Raw genomic sequence first — 21,661 nt, 5'->3', positions numbered from 1 at the left:
GTAAAGGTTAAATGAATATTGAACAGATCTCAGGTGACACAGAGACACTTGCATTAAGGATTTAAGTGTTTGAGATGAGAGAGGCTTTTTTTTTCATAGAAACTGAGGATCTACTGAGAAGACTAACCCTCCATACACAGGAGGTTGTAGGGGTCGAGGGAGCTGCTGCAACAAATCCTGTTGGCATGAATGTATCAGCAGTGGTTGAACTGTCCAGCACCAATAGAGAGAAGTGTGACATTGAGAGGGTCCACTCTGAGCACCTGCATCAATATGATTAGAATATGATTGCTACTCATCGGGAAGTATAATGACTCAGACTTAAGCCTCTTACTTGTCTCGCTTAAGGAGTAAGCAGGCTGTGTTTCAGTCTGTCTTTCAGGCCTGGCTTGGTTCCTCAGCTCAGATGCTAACGGGGCCGTCTCGTTGCTCTGATGGCGGGCTTCATGGCAGCTGATCCTTGGCGGTGTTGCAGTGTTTCACTGAGAAAGGAAAAGAAAGAAACACAACCGAAAATAACAATTACAGACGTTTTAATGTGCGTATTGTTCTTTTTTTATTGTGGATTAGAGTTAAGCATAGATGTCTACCACCTTTCACTACTGAAACTGTTATAACCAGCTTGCAGTAGACTAAATGTCAGGAAGTCACTGTGGAAATGGAAACAGTATACCAATTCTTCTTCACTGGTTTTTCTGACTTGCTCATGTGGCCACACCTGCCCATCAGGACCATTTTGGTGTTTTAATGTGAACACAAGTATTTGCATTGTCATGTAGTTATCTTGAGAAAATGAACAAAAAGAATCAAACTGTAGCTGTATTAATCTGTGATGCTTTTGAACAGAAGTGATGGTGTCAGCGCAGCATTAGGAAGATACAGCATTTCATTATTATTACACAAGAGCTCCTGTCTATGCAAGTTATTCAAAATGTAATATATGATTTACCCTTAATCTCAGGTCTGCTGCTTAGCCATCAGTATGTTTCTGTTGTATATTGTCATCAGCAGAAAAAGGTTCCAGTATAAAGTAAATGCTCCACTTCTTCAATATGATGAACCACAGAGGATATTGAGTAAATAAGCATTCTTTCCCTGAAGGCTAAATCTTAAGTCTTTCTACGTTGATAAGCTGAGTTGCTCTCCTTTACAAAATGTCTTTGTTTTAGCTGTCAAGACAATGAAAAGAAAAGGTTGCAGATGTGGTCTGTGTGTGATTGAAACTTCCCCAGTGAATATAGTGACAATTCTCTCTGTATGTCAGTGTCACCTTGAACATTGATGGGTGGCAGGTAAGTGTGACTCTAAAATGATATAAAGTGGAGATAGGAAGCAGGTGGTGGAGAAAGATGTCTCATACAGGCACACATACTTGGGACAGAAAAGGAACAGCAGAGCTTCTCTAATGAAGGCATGACCCACTGTACTCCCTTTGAATGTCACAGCAGGCCTTCAAACTAATCATAAAGCGTCTGGTATCCTCCTACATGCCCCTTTCCAAGAATAAAGATGATCCATTGGAGTAAAACAGAGGTTGCGTTAACTGAATATTTTCCATCATTGACTGAAGTTAATAATTACGAGTCAGAATATGAACAGTAGGTAAAGGTCAAGAATGAACCATTTATTTGAATCTAAGAAACTGAACCAGAGTCTATTGATTGAACCAATATGATTGTCTTCTTACAGCCCAGTCAGTACAGTAAGGTATGAATGCTAAGGGTGAGGTGACTCTAGACAATAACTAGTTCATATGAAGTGAAAGTGTGTTTTGTTGTGATGATTCAAAGGGTGAAAAGCTGGCTGTCACAGAGACGGGTGAGATGCAATAATGAGTTAAATATAGTTATTACAAGGCACATTTTCAGACAGTCTATCACAGAAGGTATTCATAGTGTTTTACTTATTAGTACACATCAAAAGTGATAGATGTAGTTGTGTAGAGAATGACAAAACCTCCACCGACCTAGCAAATCACTGCGTGTAGTCGATCTGAATATCTGTTTGTCAGTTAAATCAAGTCACGTCGATTTTTAATTATATTGTAGGAGATCGCAAATTTGACTCACCCTCTGCTATAGACTCTGGATGTAGAAAAGTAACTGCAATGGTTTTATACAACCCCCCTAATTCTGATGTTAGAAAGGTGTCGGGGGGGGGGGGGGGGTTCCAATGCTGTTCAACCACCCAACAAGCACTTAAGCTGTTGAATCTTCACCGCATTCACAGCATTGTAAGACTTTAGACATGTGGCCCAAAGTACCCAAGCAAAGTGTGCCACTGAAAGTGGGACACTAAAAGGGTTCATCGTTCTACTCCTCCATTCACAATCTCTCTTACCAAAAAGGCAGTAAACAAGGGTATTCAATAGACAGTATTGTCTAACATTTCCCTTCAAGAGCAGTGGTGAGACTGTGTATGTTGGGAAAAGGGAGGTTCTATTTGCTTATAGCAAGTATTCTAAGTTTAATCTAAGTTTTCACTATTAAATCTCAAATGACCACCTCTGAAAAACGTGTTGTTTTTATTGTATTTTTATTTGATCTCATTCTATGTTCATTAATATCATTAAGCAGGTTCTATTTTCTAACTTATGTTACATTAATGTAATGTTTTACATGTAAATTATTTTGTTGTAAAGCACTTTGAGCTGCATTTATACAATAATAATAATAATACTGATAATAATAATATTATTCATTGGAACTGACATGTTCAAACAAGGCAAAGACCCAAACCCAAAGTACATAATATTTGGGATGACCATGTAATGTACCTGCTGTCAAGAATATCTCAGTCATACTCTGTTTATTTCCAGTTTGGATAACTGTTCTATTCATGGGTACATACACTGTCGCCTGTAAAGTTGGAATCATTTTGTTTTCCGACACAATCCTATGTTTACTCCTATTTACATTTTCATTGTGATATGTTTGGAAAAGATTGATTAATACGGTTTTGGAAGATATACACGTTATCTGTCAAGAATAAATCACATTGTCACAATCATTTCATGGAAAGAGGTAAAAAAATATTTGATTCCAACTTTATGGGCGACAGTGTACTTTGTTTCTCATGTATTGTAGAGGGGACTTATTGTAGTTTATTATGTATGTATATAAGACTGCTTTCACAGACTGGAGCTTTTTTTTCTAAGGATATACAGCTTTTTAGAATTGTATATTATGTTCCACTGTAACACCACCTCATGGCCTAACTGTTCTAAAATCTCTCTTGTTCTGTTGTCTTCCTGGCAGCTCCTGGAGGCTGGTGTCAACAGTAGTCTGCAGAGAAAGAAGAGACAGAGCCAGGAATTCCTGCAGCCATATATTGCTGCCAAGCTGGACGCTCTGCCTGATGTCTTCACTCTGGGTGATGAGAAGGAATACAATGGCTACTACAATAAACCCCTACCAGGCCAGCAGCAGTACCGCTGCTTTGTCCTGGCTGACCTGACGGACCACGAGTCTGTGAGTGCCTTTTACTTGTTTACTGACCTCTTTGTATTTAAAAGGATATGATTTAATACATTTTAAAGCTTCAGTGGTCTGGCAGCATGGTAACTCGTGGGCGAGGTGGTTTTGGGGATTTGGGATGACGCTGTCATTGCACAGCACTGCAGGAGTAAGGAGTACTGTCACATCTGGTCTCCTCCAGCTGTTGTACAGGTAACGCTCTCTGCCTCATTATTTTCACTAGGTTCTGGGTCATCCAACGATGCGCTTTTATGTTGAAACAATGCATCTTCATTATGATATCAGCTACCAAAGCAAGCTGAATGACAATTTAGTATTACTTCACTAAACAGACTAACAGACGATTCCTGTGCAGAGAAGGTAACCGGAGATCCCAAATACAGCAAAACAAACAATAGTTTTTATGCCAAACATGGTGATGTCTTGGTGGGTCTATTGTAATTCTTTGTAGGGGTTAAAGTCCCCGTCTAGCAGGTCACTGTCACCAGGGGGCGCCATAAGGGGGGGGAAAAGTTAGGATGATTCTAAGGGCCCATGACTGAGAAGTGCACTAAGAACATTACAGCATGGGTTATTGTTTTTTAATTAACTTACAATCATCAATAGACATAAATAAGGTATTTTATTTACAAAATAAAATTATTTATTGGCAAAAATTACCCACCCAAAGCTTCTGTATTGCCCATAAACCCCCCTCTACTTACATGAATTGGTTCAGTCCTGTGTCCTATTTTCACAGCTCAACATCAGTACATATTGTAGTTAGTATTGGACTATAAGAGAGTTACAAGCCTTCACAGGTAGAGGTGGGGTTACAGCAATTGCGCATGATTGGTGGGGTCTGTATGTGGTGGTGGGGCCCAATGTGATATATTTTCATGGGCCCCAAAATCCCTGTCAGCTCCCCTGACCGTCACCATGAATTGTTAAGAGTATCACAGTTTATATTGTTGTTGTTGTTATACTGGACTGCATTATATATGTTCATGTGTTTGTGTTATTTCCCCAGTCTATAATGTTTTGGTGCTCTTGATCAATAGTGTATTGACAGAACCAAGCAACGGTAATGATACAAATAGATATCCAGAAGGGATGTGACCATCCTGCCAACTTAGCATAGATTTTTTAAAAAGTCATGCACTCCTTCTGAACTCCTATAAATACACAGACCCCGGCTTGCTGTTACAGTGAGGGAATGGCAAAGTTGAGCAGACTGGATTAAGCTGTAAGTTACAGTCTGCCTTGTAAGTAGCAGCACAGTGTCAGGAAAAGTTCACCAACACCAAGGCTACGCTTGACACCTCTTGCCCTTTAATAAATCATAAAACTACACCAGAGGACGGGCAAATGGCTGAGGCGACGTGGATGGGTTTTTAATATGCATATCTATCGCTGTTTTCTCCGCATTCTTGGCCTTTTAAATCGTCAGATGAATAGATCTCATAAAACTACTTAAAACTTCATGTCTACCCTATCGGTCACATTCTTGTACTTACAACTGCAGTATGTGTCCCGTACATTTTCCACAAGCTTTGCAATTCAGAGTAAACAGAGCAGAGTTCGTTGTGAATGGCATTGTTTTTCCTCCCCAGTGTTTTTATCGGTGGAACTAACAAGCAGCCCCTCAGGCAGCCGTGCATTCATGCCAAGCACGTTGCAGTGATGCGAATCATGTCCTTGAGCCATGTATGCATCTTCAGGTATAACTCTCAGGCACTGAAGTCCTGATCCATGCTGTCACTAGCAGGCATCTTGCTTTCAGAGCATACCATCTTCAGACTGCCTCTCTCTAATTTCATGTGCTTTTGTTCCTGAGATCAGTCATTTACTCTCATGGCATCTACATATAAATGAGTTTAGATTCAAGGGAGAGCTTTTGGTCCAGAATAGGAGATGTGACTTCTGGCATACCAGCTTTAAACAGACACAGTGTTGACATGACTCCAAAAGCTATAAATGCAATTTAAATTGTGCTGACACTAGGGCTGGCAATTAATCGGAAAATAATCGAAAGCGACATTTAGAAACTCTAATCGACTAAATCTTGCTCATGTCAATTAATCGTGGTGTTCACTGTTGCCATGACAGTAAAGGTTGCATATCTTTAAGGAATTTCAAAACTTGTCTCCAGTGATCATTTTAAACCAAACCATGATCTTTACATAGTTGTAATCAAGTAAACTAGACATTAACCACAGCGTCACACCTTAAAACATCATTATTTTACCTCCCTAAAGATACTTATGTGCGAAAATATCACAAAATATGGTGTGAGGGCAGCAGTGTAAAATACAAAACAAAAGAAAGTGTGAAAATACATAATGGTTCATCAAGGGTGGAGATAATCATTCATTAATCGTAATCGAGGTTAAAAGTTCAATTAATCGTGATTTTGATCATAATCAGCCAGCCGTAGCTGACAGACAGAAAAATCCTCCTTAAAGAGCAAATGCTAATGTGCTATACGACACTCATATTTCAAAATGTTGTTGTTTAAAAGTGCATCGATAGATACATATTAGGGCTGTTGGAACAAATTTTGGTATTTAAATATAATTGAAATTGTAAAACAAAAAAAGATAACAATCACCACTCATGAAAACGTATGTAGTGCTGTGTGAAAGTGTTTTGGATTTCTAACAATAAACGGAAAAATAACAAATATTAAATATTTGAAATGCTGGCGTACGAGTGAACCTATAAAACCAAATCACCCTAAAATTGTATGAAATGTTAATGCAGTAAACAGAGCACTTTTATTTATCTTCAGTTTATCTTCAGATTATGCTCATTAAAGTTGAAAAATGTTATTCATTTGTGCCTCAGCTTAGTTATTGTTTAGCAGCTAGCTGAAAGCTTTAGCATGTTTCTGGGTAATGTTGGGATGCCCTCTAGTGGACAGAACATAAAATAATCACATGTTGACAGTGGAGTTGGCAACATAAGCATGTATATAAGTACATTGTAAATATAAGTAATCAACTAAATCTGAGCATAATTTGAATATAATTCAAAATATTATAATATATACAATATTATTCAAATATTAAAAAAAAAAAAAATTAATGAAATTCAAATGTGATTATAGAGGAAGATTGACAGCCCTAATACATATATTTCCATAATTTTATTAACTAATGTCCAACAGTGGAAAGTTTGGTCCTCACAGCAACAAACAGGAGACACAAGTAACACAGGTCACATATGAGGACATACTGGAGCTTTGGACTGCAGGGCACATCCATGGCCCTGTATGAAGGTTTCTGTGTGGTACCTGTGTTGTAGTTGAGCTATTGGCTCTACTACGAAAGGCTTTCCTGGTATGTGTGTGTGGGTGGGGGGTGTTAGCATTGTCAGCCCTGAATATTTTGTTAAGGTCTGAATATAGCATGGTAAGTTATTGGTGGGCCCTCCTGTTGTGTTTACTGCCACAGAAAATTAATAGATCTTTGGGTTGTGTGCATAACCACGTTTCTTTGAGTAGTCCACCGTCGCCTCTCGGCCATCTCTCATCAATCTTGCTAACGCTACCTGCAGCTCTGTGTGAGAGGCACAAACTGAGTTAGCCAGTGATCTCATATGTCTACTTTGTATGACAGCTGATATATGAACTATACCTCAGAGTACTGCCTATTGCATCACAATTAGGGAGGGGCAGACCCTTCAACGGAACTGAATTTTCAAATTCAAGAAGACAGAATTAATAAATATACTTGTTTTACATACAGTGGGCCTCATGCAAGAACATTTTCCTATTCTTATCTTAAATGTATCTTTTTTTGTGAGGTGGACCTTCACGAGCGTGCGACATCAGAATCACCAAAGAACTCATAACACTAGGAAAGAGTTGTAAATGAGCTGCGTAAACATGATGAATCCCACCTGTTCTAAATGAACCCACGTTCCAGAGAATAATACATTAACATAATTGATGCCCTAAAAATATCATATAAGGTCAGGAGTTCAGCAGGTTGTGGAGAAGCTCCATTCATGAAAATGACACCAAAGACTTTAAAGGATTTTATGAGCAGACTGAGGTCCCACTCTCAGAAATAGATCAACAGAAACACAGATTATTATATAGTGTGTAAGTGGTGGAATTAAAGGCCCAGAGAAAGACAAAGAATGAGGACTAAATGAGCTGTGCTGTGAACGATGTGTCAGCTGTTGCTCCCTCACAAAAATAACAAATAAATAATTTGACATGAAACTGGACACCAAAAACATCTCGCTAGTGATGCCATCAGCCAGGGAACTAAACTATAACTTCGAACGCCTACATTTCAATTAAATGGATAAAAGTAATTAATAGTCAGTTTGCATTGTGGAAAAGTAACTGTGGACAAGTCGCTTTGTAGTTTCAATTGCTAATATTTATATTGTAAGCTTGCATTATATCATATTTTCAATAAGTCTATTTACCATAGTATTTAACTTATATAGCACTTTTCTAGTCTTTCTGTCCACTCAAAGCACTTTTACATTACATGTCTCATTCACCCATTCACACACATTCATACACTGATGACAGGAGCTACCACACAGGGTGTTAACCTGCTTATCAGGTGGAAGTTAACCATTTATACACATTCATACACCGTCGGTGCAGCCATCAGGAGCAATTTGGGGTTAAGTGTCTTGCCCAAGGACACATCAACATGTGGACTGGAGGAACCGGGAATCAAACCACCAATCTTCCAATTGGTGGACGACTGCTCTACCTCCTGAGATACAGCCCCCCCTACTAATGCTACTTTACTACTAAAGTAATATTCTTACAAACAGGGTAATGTCACTATGATTATGGATTCCAAAGTGTAATTTATATATTAAATTACCAAAATATCTTCAAAGTAGTGAACGGGACACAATCCATTACTCTTCTTCTGCTGGGTTTAAAAAATGTCGCTTATTTTGGCGCTTTCTGTTGACGTCATATCCAGCTTTGAGCATACCCAATCAGTACTGAGTCAATTTTTCGGGGCTGCACGGAGCACATACTCCGAGGCAGGGACTCATTTTGCCTCCGTAAAAGTTGCAGGAGATCATCCTCCAGGAGGTTCCTTCTATGGAGACACGCGCCAACGGTCACGGCCCTGTAAAATGACCCCAAAGTTCCTGTAGTGGAAACGGTCCTATAGAGCTTTAAATAACAATTTAGTGTGCAGTTACCCTTTAAAGTCATTATTATTTCATTCTATTTTGTTCTCTTGGTGAATGCTGCATGTTTGTTTTAACACGCTCAGACAGTTTAGTTTGGAGCCGTCCAAGAAAATTCACTTAAACTAACATTCAGAGGTCATTCAAGCAAATAATGTTCGACTAACATGCAACGTCCCTGCTCCTCCTCTCAGTTTGTGCTGCTCTGCACTCATTACAGCGTTCGTCACCAGTGTGTAGCCTTGGACAATACGTGTTTCATTGTGTGAATAACAGAGCACCGGAGCTCAGATTCAGCAAATGACACTCAGATGAATGTTATTCAAGCCCATGTAAAAATAGAAAGCTAATCATATTCATTGAAAACAGAGGAAGTAAGCTTAGCTTTTATTGCTACTGCAAAGCTGCTTGCAGCGTGGAGGGGAGAGGAGAAGGGGAGAGTGGGAAGGAAAAGACAGAAAGAAAGAAAAGTAAGAAAGAAAGACAGAAAGAAAGAAAGAAAGAAAGAAAGAAAGAAAGAAAGAAAGAAAGAAAGAGGGGCCTGGAGAATAAAGCAAAAGGGCACTGCGGCTTTCTGTGGCCCCCACTGCTGGTAAACAAGCTAGGACGTGTGAAATTGGATAATAGAAAAATGCCATATAAACAGTGTGATCACTTACAGCTGAGGGAAGGGGGGGCTGGGGGTGAACGACGGCTTCCTCTGAATGCAGAGCCCTGTGGGAGTGACAGAGAGGTGAGCAGAGGAACGAGAGGTGGAGAGAGAAAAGAGAGCAAGCTTAATGGGGGGATAAGATTGGTAGGAGCGGGGGGGGGGCACCTGAGGGAAATGCACAAATGTACTTGAGAAAGCAAGAAATGCTACAGTGATTGGGGAGAGGCTGCTCTGAAGCTGGAATGAGTTTCTGATGGAGGAAGAAAAGGGATGAGGAGAAGCGGAGGAGAGGCGACAGAGAGGAAGAGAGAAGGATGGCGGAGCAGGACTGGGGATTGTGGGAAACACACTGAGCCTACTGGATGGCTTCCAGTTTGTTACAGATAGATGAGCTGTGAGCGGAAAGCTCTGGCTGAGGTGGAAATCTTCCGAGTTCGGGGAAATAACAGAGCTGTCAGAAGACATTAGAATCACACATTGTTTCTGCTTATTTTATCAGTCGCTTCCTCTTTTTTCAAGGAAGATTATGGCCAAGAAACAAAAGAAGAATGTTCAAACCAACTTTTCTTCTTTGCTCAGCCCACTCCCTCTCCAGCTTGCAGATGTAGCAGCAGCATATTTTTCACCCCTGAAGGATTACTATCTATCGGGTAGTGCCACTTAGATTGATCACCTCCAAACTTCCCCCCTGAGATTATCTAAATATTCTTTAGAATATGTGTCTACGGTGTCTAAAAGCCACAGAAACTGTTATTTAAAAAAAAAAAAAAAAAAAGTTTTCTAAGCTGTAGGCAGCACTTTGCTAAAAGTGCCAAAAAGTACTACGGAGAAAAAAAAGCTGAAAGAGCTGAGAAGACAGATGAGCGGAACATGTTATCAAGCTGCACACCTTTTAGCTGTTAAGGTTTCAAGATTTCTTCTATAGACTATTTGTAACACAGTTGGAAAAGTTGGCTATGCTCAGTCTTCTTTAGGAAATGCTGCAGTTTGTCAGAGTTAGTAGTCTGCTTGGCAGTGTGTGTGAGAGCAGGGAGGGACTCTCCCTAATGAAAGCTGCACAACCAACTTCATTTATCATGGTTATTCTAAGTAGATCCTTGTGTGTTTTATGGACTAATCTAACTTTAACCAGAGTATACTGTGCTACATTCTGTTTCAGTTTCTCCAGCAGCATAATAACATGCAAAATATAGCCTCCAAAATGTGTTCCTCTTACATAAAATACAATTAAGTTAAATTAAAGAATGAAGTTTAAGGTTAGAGAGAGATTTTGGTGATGGTTAATGAAAAGCTGAACAGTAATCAGAGGTTTGTGGTATGCTTATCCTTCACCTCCAACCCTTCATTTATCCAACTTGATTCAGAATCTTCTTTGGCTCCAGATGTTGGCACTGGATGGTGAGGTTTGGAATCACCCAATAGTTGTTAGGGTTAAACCACACTGCCTCTGGACAAATGGCCACCCTGAGATTGTTCATCTCAGTCAGGGATGAGAGATCATAATATCAATAATATTCAGTATTCATTAAATCTACAATCCATAACTTGAACGTTAACAAGCCAACATAAACATGAATATATTCTATACACATTTTATAGTTTCATCATATGTCACCGTACAGATGGATATGTTATCAATAAATAAAAAAAGATCACATGCTTGATGCTTTAGAGACATGTTATCAGCACCAACTGTCAGATACTGAAATGAATGAAACCAGCAGCAGAATATATATTGCTTCACCTACGTGCTTGTGCACATACATGTGTGTGCTTTAGATAACAGGCAGGATTCTGTTGCTCTTTTTATTGCTTTATCTAAGGTAGTTTATACTGTTGATCATCACATTCTTTTGAAACACCTGAGATCTACACCTGGCACTTCTGTCCACTATTTTTTATAAATTAATAAGTTGAAAAAGTGTGAATACCACACAATTTATATGAACGTTGACGACGCTATAATCTATACAACAGTGCCCTCTGTTGCCCAGGTGATTCAAAACGCACATATCGATTTCTGTGATTGATTTTCTACAGCAAACAATGATTTCACATTACTGTTAAACTCAGATTAAGCTAAACGTATGTTTTCTAGAGAACTGACTAACAGTAACATAGAAGTAAATAGTACTACTCTTAGTAGGACACGGATTGAAAGAGTATGCTCTTTTGAATACCTTGGTTTCTGAATAGATGATAAACCGTACTTCTAAAACCATTTTAATGAAATGACTCAGTCTTCAAAAGTAAAACTGGCTTTAAAAAAAATCAAATAAGGCATGTATTACACAGCGTATAGATTTGCCTATATGGAAAGCAAATTGTTCAGTCAATATTTTTAACCATTATGGACTATGGTCTAAGTTATAAGAATCTCCTGCTGTCATTCCACCAAAAGTTCATAAATATGGATGGCTTTCAAACACATCATTGCATTGCAATCAGAAAGTTGGGTGGCAATCATTGATGGTGAGAAAAGAACAGCGCTGCATTCTGTGTGTATACAAAACTCTCCTTGACTCATTTCCTGGCTACTTACATCATTAACTATAGTGCGATTTCACAAGATTTGTTGGTCCCATAGTCCCAAGACTAGCACTGATATTGAAAATATTGCTTTAAATATAACACTACACACAAATGGAACAACTTCATCACTTTAAATCTCTTATAGTCAACATAGGGCAGTGTGAATATATGTGTTTCAATTGAGCTTTAACTTTTATGTTCATAAATTGCTTTTTATTACCTTAATATATTTTTTTATAATATGCATCATTTAATTGCTTTTATATATATAGATTTATTGTTCATTATTTTTTATATTGCTTATTGCTCATGTAATCTCATTTGCTTTTTATATTTGCTGCTTATGTATATTATATATTTTATATTTGTATTATAATCATTCTTATAAAAAAAGACCTTGCTATGGCTTACCCTGTCTATATGAAGGTTTGAATGACTGAGAGAATGAATAAATGAATGAATACATTATTTTTCCTAGAAGAGCGAAAGATGCAAACAAACCAAGGACCCACTCATCAAAAGAATGCTCAATAGTGCTACTTGAAAAAAACCCCTTCTAAAGCATTTAGTTACTGATAAACACCCTCCCCTTTTAATCAGAAGTCATTAAATCAAGTCAAATCTACAAAGTCTTTTAAATCAAAAGAATGTGCAGCACATAAACATCAGGCTTAATTCCTGCTTACACCTGTGGGCTGAGATAAGTTACTTGTTGCCACTGCTGTTTCCAGTGTGTCAGGAATCTTCCAGAAATGGAGGAAATATGGTTAAGCATATTGCTGTTTGAAATAGGTAAAATAATCTCCACTTCTCTCAACCAGAATGTCTTACAAGCGTTCCAAATTCCTAATTCCACTTTGTCATTTAATCAAACAAGTTGAGATGCTCTAACGTGGTATGTGCTGAACGATGTGTCCAGGTTGGATACCAGAGGAGGAAAGTGATGTCAACTTCATGCAGAATTACTTTGGAAAGATGATATTGAAGATGGCAGGATGATGGTGACTGAGAGAGCACCCAGGGTCATGAACTGAATAATTTCTAATGATTTCTGGAGCAAAGTATTGATTTTCTTTTCACATCAACACATTCTCACTGGATCATATTGTCGCCTCTGCTCTAATCTACACAGTCCTCTCTTATTTCTCATCTTTTCTCACTTGTTCTGTGGTTTCGTGCAATTTGTGCATTCTGTCTGGGCACATGTTGTTTGACCCTTCACCTCTTTTTGTTTTTTTGTTTTTTTGTTGATTTTGTGATTATAATTTATCCATGAATATATTCACATCATTCACTTGATACATTTTAAATAACTGTCTGTATAATACTTTAAATACACATTATATCATTATATCACCCAATCTCCATACAATACCTCCCGTCTCCCTCTCCTCAACTCCAAAATCTGCCCACCTCACCCACCATCCCCCCAACCAAGGGGTAAAAGACAATAGTGAACATATACAGTATACAGTACCAATCAAAGGTTTGGACACATTTTCTCATTCAAGTGAATGAGGAAGTGTGTCCATGTTTGACTGGTATTTTACATATATAGGTATAGCATCATTCTAAAATCTTGATATGTAATATGAAATAGGTATGCATCAGAATTATTCCTTTATTTAAGTATGATTCATCATATTTGAGTAAGAAGCCTCTCTATATTCTTGGGTGGTCCTGTATCATTTAACTGCAAACTCATCCTCCTCCATGTTTACCTTTACAGCACTAATTCCATCAGTAGCACAACCCATTCACCACTCAGCTGCCCTGAGTTTCAGAAATACTGTTTTTTGTTACTGTTGTTTCACTTTGCTATTTTTAAAAGCATTCCAACAGCTCATGTAACATTTCCTGATATACTTTTAATATGAAAGGTGTACAGGAAATCTCAAGGTTAATTTATGGAAGCTTAATAGTGATTGCAAAAAAAAGAAAGAAGAAGCAATTGGACAGTATTACTAAATTCAAAAAGTTTGACAAGACAGTTGGACTGATTAAACTAGTGGAAATGTACAATATGCTGAATATAACACGATATACAGATCTCATCTTTTTAATCATAGGTTTGTTGAATCAGTTTGGAATGCATGATACATAAATGGATGTCAGTGTCGGATATAACCTAATATAACTGTACAGTCTTTTTCTTCAGTGTCTTGGTAGGTTGAACGTGATGAAGCTCTGTTGTATTTTCTGTTCAAGGTGTTAATTGGCTCATCTCACTCAGACATACAATTTAAATTCACACTGTGCCATGTTTGTGTGGCACCATATCCACCAAACCTACATGGTCTTCCCTTTTTGTTTTGCATGTAATAGAAATGCCCAGTGGACATTTATAAGAAAAGTCACTTAGCTGTTATTTCATCTTTTGTGTAGTGTCATATATTAATTATTCATATATGAAAACACACGGTTCTAAATCAAGGCTTCTGGAACCTTTAAAAGCATATTTAAGATGCATTAATTACACAGTCTATATAGATTTTCAAGGCGAAGTATGGAAGATTCAGTCAGAGTAAGGTGCTTGGCGTGATTATGAATTCCATCTAGAAAATGAACCCTTACATCCATCCAAATGTGCTAGATTTATGGTGTGCTTTTGTACAGTTTGATGTGTTTGGAAAGGTCTCAGACCATGAGATGTCAAAGGTCATTTGTTTCATTTCAGCTTTCCAACAACATGACAAATGTTCAACAAATCTCTTACAGCGACAAAGTTCATGTATCATTTATTTGAAGCTGTCCGCCCTGGTATCACACGCACCGACAATGAGTGTAAGACTGAAAAAGTGTGTAAAAAATATATATGGAAATTAATGAATCGATAAGGAAGTGAAGCTGTGGTTGGTAGACATTGTTTTAACAAGCAGCATACTTCAATGGTGTTTACAGCTTTCACCCAGAGGAGCTTTAGCCAGAACTAGAGCTGCTTTAGTCTCCATCAAGCTTACAGGAATATTTATAGTCTCATTCACAAACACAATCCAACTGTCTGCACTTGTCACACATAAAGTGACAAGCAGCACAATTACTTGAAGTGAATTACGCTTTGCAAATTGATCCGCCTAACTCTTGTTTAATGCTTGTTATGTTGCCAATATCTAACTGCTTACACTTCAGCACTGCTGATCAAGATGGAAAGATTTTTCAAAGAAAATAACTTGAAATACTTTTCTCCAAAACTTTATATCCTCTAATGGTGCCATACTCTGCATATACATACACCACAGGAGTTATCCAAGGACCCTCAGAGGGGTTCTGAACAAATGTTAAAGTTCTTATATACTGGCTACAAACTGATAGCCGGCTGTTTTTGCAGTGTTAGAAGGCCCCCTTTTAACACTCCACTGGTTTTACATGTCAAAGTTAATTTGCTAGCACCACTCCTACTACTAGACTAAGAAAACAGTTAAATGTCTTCTGTGGCTCTGCAACTGCAAAGTTAGAACAAAACACCTGAGTTACAAGCTGGGGGTGAGGAGTTTATAATACACAGGTGTTTACCAGCCAGGGAGTGTTTAACAATAGATGCTATTGAGTGTCGTTATGGGAAATGTAGGATCCAGTGATGTTAGAGCTTGACCCAGACCAGGGACTAAAAGTAAGGATGTTTCAGCCTCTGATACTTCCATTCTGACCATTTAAAAATATATCTCACTGAAGTCCCCCAACTTACTGTAGCCCTTTCATACAGAAGATGTGTGTATGACGTGGGTTTTGAATGCATGTTCAACCTGCACTAGACCCACTCATATGAGTCAGCAGTCACTGGTTCATTTCTGGTTGTCACTGTCAGTCAGAGACTCCAGGAGGAGGGTTGTGATGGAGGGTCATGACTGTAGATGGTGGTGTATCTGCATCACTGTGTCAGTCTGACTGGAATATTTGGTGTATCCTTTTATATATGTATTTTTTTTATTATTCTCAGGGATAACTTTACTAACTACAACATAGGTCTTATTTTCATAGACATATTTGAGAAAATGACATTGTTACATCAAAGTTGGGCAGGGCAAGAAACACCATCAGTCAGATGATCCAATATGTGCTCATACATAAATAACTACATAGGTCCATTGTACTATGCACTCAAGATCAATCCATGGGCATTGGTTAGGATTAAGGCTAATCGTGGTTTGGGTTAAAATGATCACTTGAAACATGGTGTGGCTTAAAGTTACTACTTTACTGAAAGTTTGGCAACGTTTGTGGTCATGGCAACAGCAAACACCACGACAATCGTAGTTACACTTTTTAAAAACTGCCCTTACTCACAGTTGGTCATGTGGCGCAAACACAGGTGTCCTTCAGCTGAGTCAAATATGGACATTTGTCACTTCAATTAGATGTCATCCCAACTGCATCTTTTCTCGCGGTCAAAATTAGACCACTAGATGGCGTCTGTCACTCAAATGTAACCATAGGTCATTTTTGGTGGCTTAATTTAAAACCTATACTGTTGCTTTGGTGGGAGGACGTGCTGGATGATCAGATGACAGCTTGTAAACAAACCAGCCAGTTTATTCAGATGATCTAAATCACTATATTATCTGTTATGTTTGACTAATAATCTGTCAATGCACACGAAAGCTACGAGTACTCTGATTAGAGATGTGGCTGTGACCTCAGATCTCAGCCATTAACATTATGAGTGCAATATTAAAAAATATATAATAAAGCAGAATTATCCTGTTGTGTTATAATTCAAACATTAACTGCAAACTCCAACACAATATAGGTATATGTATAGTACTGGTAAAAACGGAGCAAAGACAATAGACCTCTTTTAACCCTCTAAGTGAATGATGCATACTGATTAATTACATCTCAGCCTGCTTAGCTAACTCTTTCTGGTGCATTCTGTGTCTCCTAGCAGCAGTGTGAGCTCATTCTGTGTTGTTTAAATAAAAGAGGCTGCCATGCTGTCTAATGATGGCAGGAAAACAGCCGGGGCCGACCTCAGGTCTCCACTGCTGTCCAGAAGGTGTAGTTGAAGTTGTCTGCATCATTGGATTTGTCCTCAAAGGATGTTGCTGATGCATATCCTCCACTGTACTTCTACCATCCTCTCTGGCCTCAGTGGGGATTCTTCACAATGAGCCGTACACTCCCACACCAGCACAGCAGCTTGCCTCTCTCTCTCTCTGATTCTCTTTATGTCTCATCTCTGATTCACCGTCCTCCTCTCCCTCTCCTTTTGGCCTCCTGCTGCTCACTAACCATTGTCACAATTAGACAGCTGCCTTCACCTGAAGCAGCCTGTCGGCATGCTGTGAGTGTGTGAAGTGCTTAAAGCTTCTTCATTCTCCCCTGTGGAACCTGCCCACCAGTGTCCAAAATTAGCATTTTGTCTCACCGGTTAAGGACTGGTTCATTGAAAAGAAAAAATTCAAATATCTACAGTTACCTAATATATGGGTTTTTTCTGAAAATAAAGTACCTTCACTCTTTATTGATAAGTAATTTGCCTTTGCAGATATTATGACAGTAATTTTGAGGATCCAGCCATCTTGTTTGAATTAAACCTTTTTTTGTAAATATCAGTGGACAAAATGTGGTGAACGGTCAATGGAACCATACAGTGTGGGTGTAGAAGTGGTGCATGCAAAGAGGCGTACCTCTGACCTGAAGGCCAGATTTCTGAGTGGGTATAGTTCAGGTTGAACATGCATTCGAAACCCATGTCATACACGTCATACATCTGCTGTATTTAAGGGCTACAGTAAATTGGGGGACTTGCGTGAGATATATATTTTTAAATGGTCAGAATGGAAGTATCAGAGGCTGAAACATGCTTACTTTTAGTCCCTGGTCTGGGTCAAGCTTTAACATCACTGGATCCTACATTTCCCATAACGACACTATAGCATCTATTGTTAAACGCTCCCTGGCTGGTAAACACCTGTGTATTATATGACACATTCTGCTCCAAACACATTCAGTGCATTTATCAAACAGAAACCTGCAGCAGTCACAGTTTACATGTCATTTGAGCAAGCGTTTGCAAAGTGAGCCTGTCTCCTACATGCATATGAGTTTAAGGGAGGATCATGAAATAATAGGAGGAGACGTGTTGACAGAGGCTGATTATGTATTCTGCTTTATTTAACAACAATTAGCAACTGTCAGTTTTGTGGAGAATTGTCTTTATCTCTGAGGAACAGCTGTAAACAAAGCACAAATGGGATTTATAAGTAGTACTTAAATTAGATATAAGCTTATATATAACTGAAAATTGATCATCACAAAAAATGGAACAATTGGACTTGTAGATAGATAGATATATAGATAATGAATGAAGGAAAGAGCAGATGAAAAGATTGCATATTTCCAGCAATACTATTACTACTACTACTACTACTACTACGACTACTACTACCACTAATAATAATAATTGTAGTGCCCCATGAGTATCTATTGATGTTACTGTGGTAAAGTAAAGTCTGATGGCTGCAGATACAAATCTTTGATTATAATAGAAAGGAATAGTAGATAGGTCAGGGTTTGGTTTGGTTGGTTGGTTTTCAGTATCTCTGTTATTTCTCGATATATCATTTCAGAAAGTGCAAAGTTTGGAAAGATCACATTTCAATGTTGTATTGTGTAGAACTTCAGTGACTATGAACTGACTGTGGATCATCCTCTGGTGTTTTGTAGCAGAGGACGTTTGCAGCCAGCCCGTTCTCTGAGCCCATCATGGTGAAGCTCCACAGCGGGATGACCCGACACACTGAGGACCCAGAGATGCTGTGGGTGATGGGTCCAGTGCTGGCCGTCATTCTCATCATCATCATCGTTATTGCTATTCTACTCTTCAAGAGGTAAGTCTGACAGACACAGATACATACATACAGCATACATATAACTGTATTTTAGTCTTCAGCCGCGACTTCTTCCCGAGTACCTTCTTCTCAGCCGCTACAGGGAGAAAAGGTGGGATTCTTGACGATCCTCCTAGACTTTAGACATCCACTATCAGCTCCTTAGTCTTGCTGACATTTAGGAGTAGGTTTTTATCCTGATACCAGCAGGTCAGCTCCTCTACTTCCTTCAGGTTGATCTTTGTGTCCGTCTATCCTCACCACCAGGGGGTCCGTCCGTCAGGAAGTCAAGAATCCACATGCACAGTAAGGTGTTTAATCATAGGTCTTTGAACTTTGTGATGAGTCTGGGGGGAACACTGAACTGCTGTCAATGAATATTAATCTCACATAGCTGCATTTCTTGTCCAGGTGATGTAGAGTGGCGTGGAGGTTGTGCACTATAGTATAATTACAGCTGAATACTTTTTTCTTAATTCTTTGTGTTTTCTATCATGTAGAAAACACATTTGCAGCTCATTTAGATGTGGTGACAGATGTTTTGTGCCTGTACTAGTTTAATTACTGTTCCATCCCACAATGTCTTGCACCTGTATTTACTGAATGTATATTTGCAGAGGAAACCTGTGTCCCTGTGCTGCTCTGCCAAAAATACACATGGCTTTTAAAGATAGTGGAATGGAAAAAATATGTCATACACGTACATGTCCAGTGGACATGGGCACACTGGCTACAATGGGAGTGGATCATTTGATGCTGCCACAATGGTGTCAGAGCAGGACACAGCTGCATTCAAAAGTCAGTTCAGGTTGTAGATGTAGTACTGATAGAAGCTTATTGCTGTGAGTGCATGGTAACAGTTGAAAGAGACTCAGGTGAGTGTATCAAATGTTTTATCAACTCCTGTATTCATCCATATTTTGAAAGCAGGACAGATAAAGTACAACGTCTAGAGAGATTTAAGTTGGAAAATTATCTTTAAAAGTGAAGGGGAGAAAAGTAGGATTTCGAAAAGTAAAGGGGACATGTCCATCCCATCCCCAGTTGAAAATGATACCCTTAGGGTGGAAAACTTTTACAGACTGATTTTTGAAAAAAGTCAAAGTTTGTGTGTACCTTTAAGGCAGTGTATGTTCATTGTGTTCCTTCTCACATCATCTAGCTGAGTGATTATATTATCACAGTCCAGAGAGAGACCTGGAGCCTTTTTCTTCAGCGTAGCAGATAACAAGAACATTTTACAGCAGTCAGTATTTTCTAAAGTAAAGACAGACCTTCATCTTGGCTGAGCCAGCCTGAAGGCGAAGGTCCTCCATGACATATGGGAGAAAGGCGCTGTGCGTTGCCCTGCGGACCTGCTCTTCCAGCCTAACAGTTGGCTCGTGCTTCCTGTGCTTGGGTCAAACATCTGGAGCTGCTGACTTGGCTGAAAGGGGCTTCCATATGGCTACTGCTCTGCTCCAATGGAAACGTTTGTCTCTTCTTTTTTTGCCATTCCTCCTCTTTCTCTTGTTTTCTCTTGATCTGTTTGTGTTTGTTGCATACTATTTGTACTATACTAAGGAGCTTATGAGGAAAGCATCTCCAAAGATCAAACTTGTTTTGGATCTTTTAGCTCCATAAATCACACATCTGTTACAATACTGCACAACTTGTTTCTAAAGATACCATGGTGTAATCAAATGTGTTTTTATTACCTTCCAGCCATGTATTGGTCTAAGATATGAAAAAAACTTGCATGGTTTAAACTTTCTTGAGTTAGGTAATCTATCACAAATTGGGTTATTGGTTTGTGTAATCTCTCTCTCCCCCCCCCCCCCCCCCACTGGTTGTAAAGTCATCCATCCTAACATGAGTTTAGTGCCAAATCTTTAGTCCTCATTCTGTGTAAAAATTCAAATCACTTGGGGATCTTTTACATTCATCACCCCCTTTTGTGGTGGACGTAGACTATACCTCCTGGTATTCTCATATAGATTTGTTGTTGGAACTGGATCATACAAGGTGTGCCCATGTTGAATGTAATGTCAATTTCCTTTTATTTTCACACATTTGACTACAGTCCCATGTTTAATCAAGACAACTAACCAACACACCTAATAAATTAGCTTTTGGTAGTGCACAACACACTCCATCTGTGTTTTTCAAAGAAGTTCACACAAAGATGGATGTGTTCAGGGTTATGTGTGTGTGGAGTTATTTTGGAAGTTTTTTATGAAAACACAAAGACTGAATAAAAATATCAGAGCAAAAAGGATAGTAAACATTGGAAGATGCCCTCCTGTCCAAAACAGACAGTTCTTCATTAGCTTCAGCTAAACTTCAGAATGCAGTTTTTCATAGAAGCAGGACTGTGAATGTTGTCCCCCATTAATTACAGTTGATTCTTGAAATGATATCTTTATGACCAATATGGATAGGAGGAATGATGGCGTTGATGAAAAACTAAACATACTGAACATGTGTAGATATGAGTATTGTATTAAGACAGACTTGAAAAAATACAAACCTGTTCTTTAACACCACATTTTTCATAACTTTGCTTTTTTCTCCTGCTCTACTCTGGCAAATAGGATTGCTATGAAGAGGATAACACCCTTTATCATAGCTAGAGAAGCAGAAATCCAATGAGTTTCCCACCAAATAAGACCTGGTTGCATTAAATGCTAAAGTGCAGTGTAGGAGATAATAGTCATATTTCAGGTAGGGTCACAGTAAAATGAAAATGTGTTCATAAACCTGGTGTTAACTCAGATTGTAGTTCAAATATTAACGTAAGAAATAATTTTTAAAAATTATATATATATATATATAATACTGGCTCTCAGTTTCTCCCTCTGTTTACATTTATATTGTGCTAGATCTCTTTAGTATTTGGTGGAAAAGAAGTTAGCGAGGCATCTTGAACTCACTTTGCCTCCATAAACACATTTAAAGTCAGGTGAACTTTTTGAAATTCAGGTTTAGACTCTCTTTGGATTTTGGGGAGCATTCAGAGCTGCTCTGCTCTT

At 38.6% G+C, this 21,661-nt stretch overlaps 1 protein-coding gene across 6 annotated transcripts in view; it reads left to right on the top strand.

The window, feature by feature from the left end:
- ptprfa (protein tyrosine phosphatase receptor type Fa) overlaps nt 1-21,661 on the top strand; it is a 237,993-nt gene that overhangs the window by 159,794 nt on the left and 56,538 nt on the right. For 3 of the 6 annotated variants that reach the window (XM_062423813.1, XM_062423815.1, XM_062423817.1), the window contains 2 exons: nt 3,258-3,470; nt 18,487-18,650. In XM_062423813.1, coding sequence (XP_062279797.1) covers nt 3,258-3,470; nt 18,487-18,650 — 377 coding nt within the window. Of the gene's footprint in view, nt 1-162; nt 180-3,257; nt 3,471-18,486; nt 18,651-21,661 lie in introns of all 6 variants that reach the window. The other 3 variants (XM_062423819.1, XM_062423818.1, XM_062423814.1) reach the window with 2 other exon arrangements.

Source organism: Scomber scombrus, chromosome 8 (genome assembly GCF_963691925.1).
Source record: "Scomber scombrus chromosome 8, fScoSco1.1, whole genome shotgun sequence".
NCBI classification, from domain to species: domain Eukaryota; kingdom Metazoa; phylum Chordata; class Actinopteri; order Scombriformes; family Scombridae; genus Scomber; species Scomber scombrus.
The sequence above is the reverse complement of the archived record's forward strand: the minus strand, read 5'-3'. Positions and strand labels throughout refer to the sequence as shown.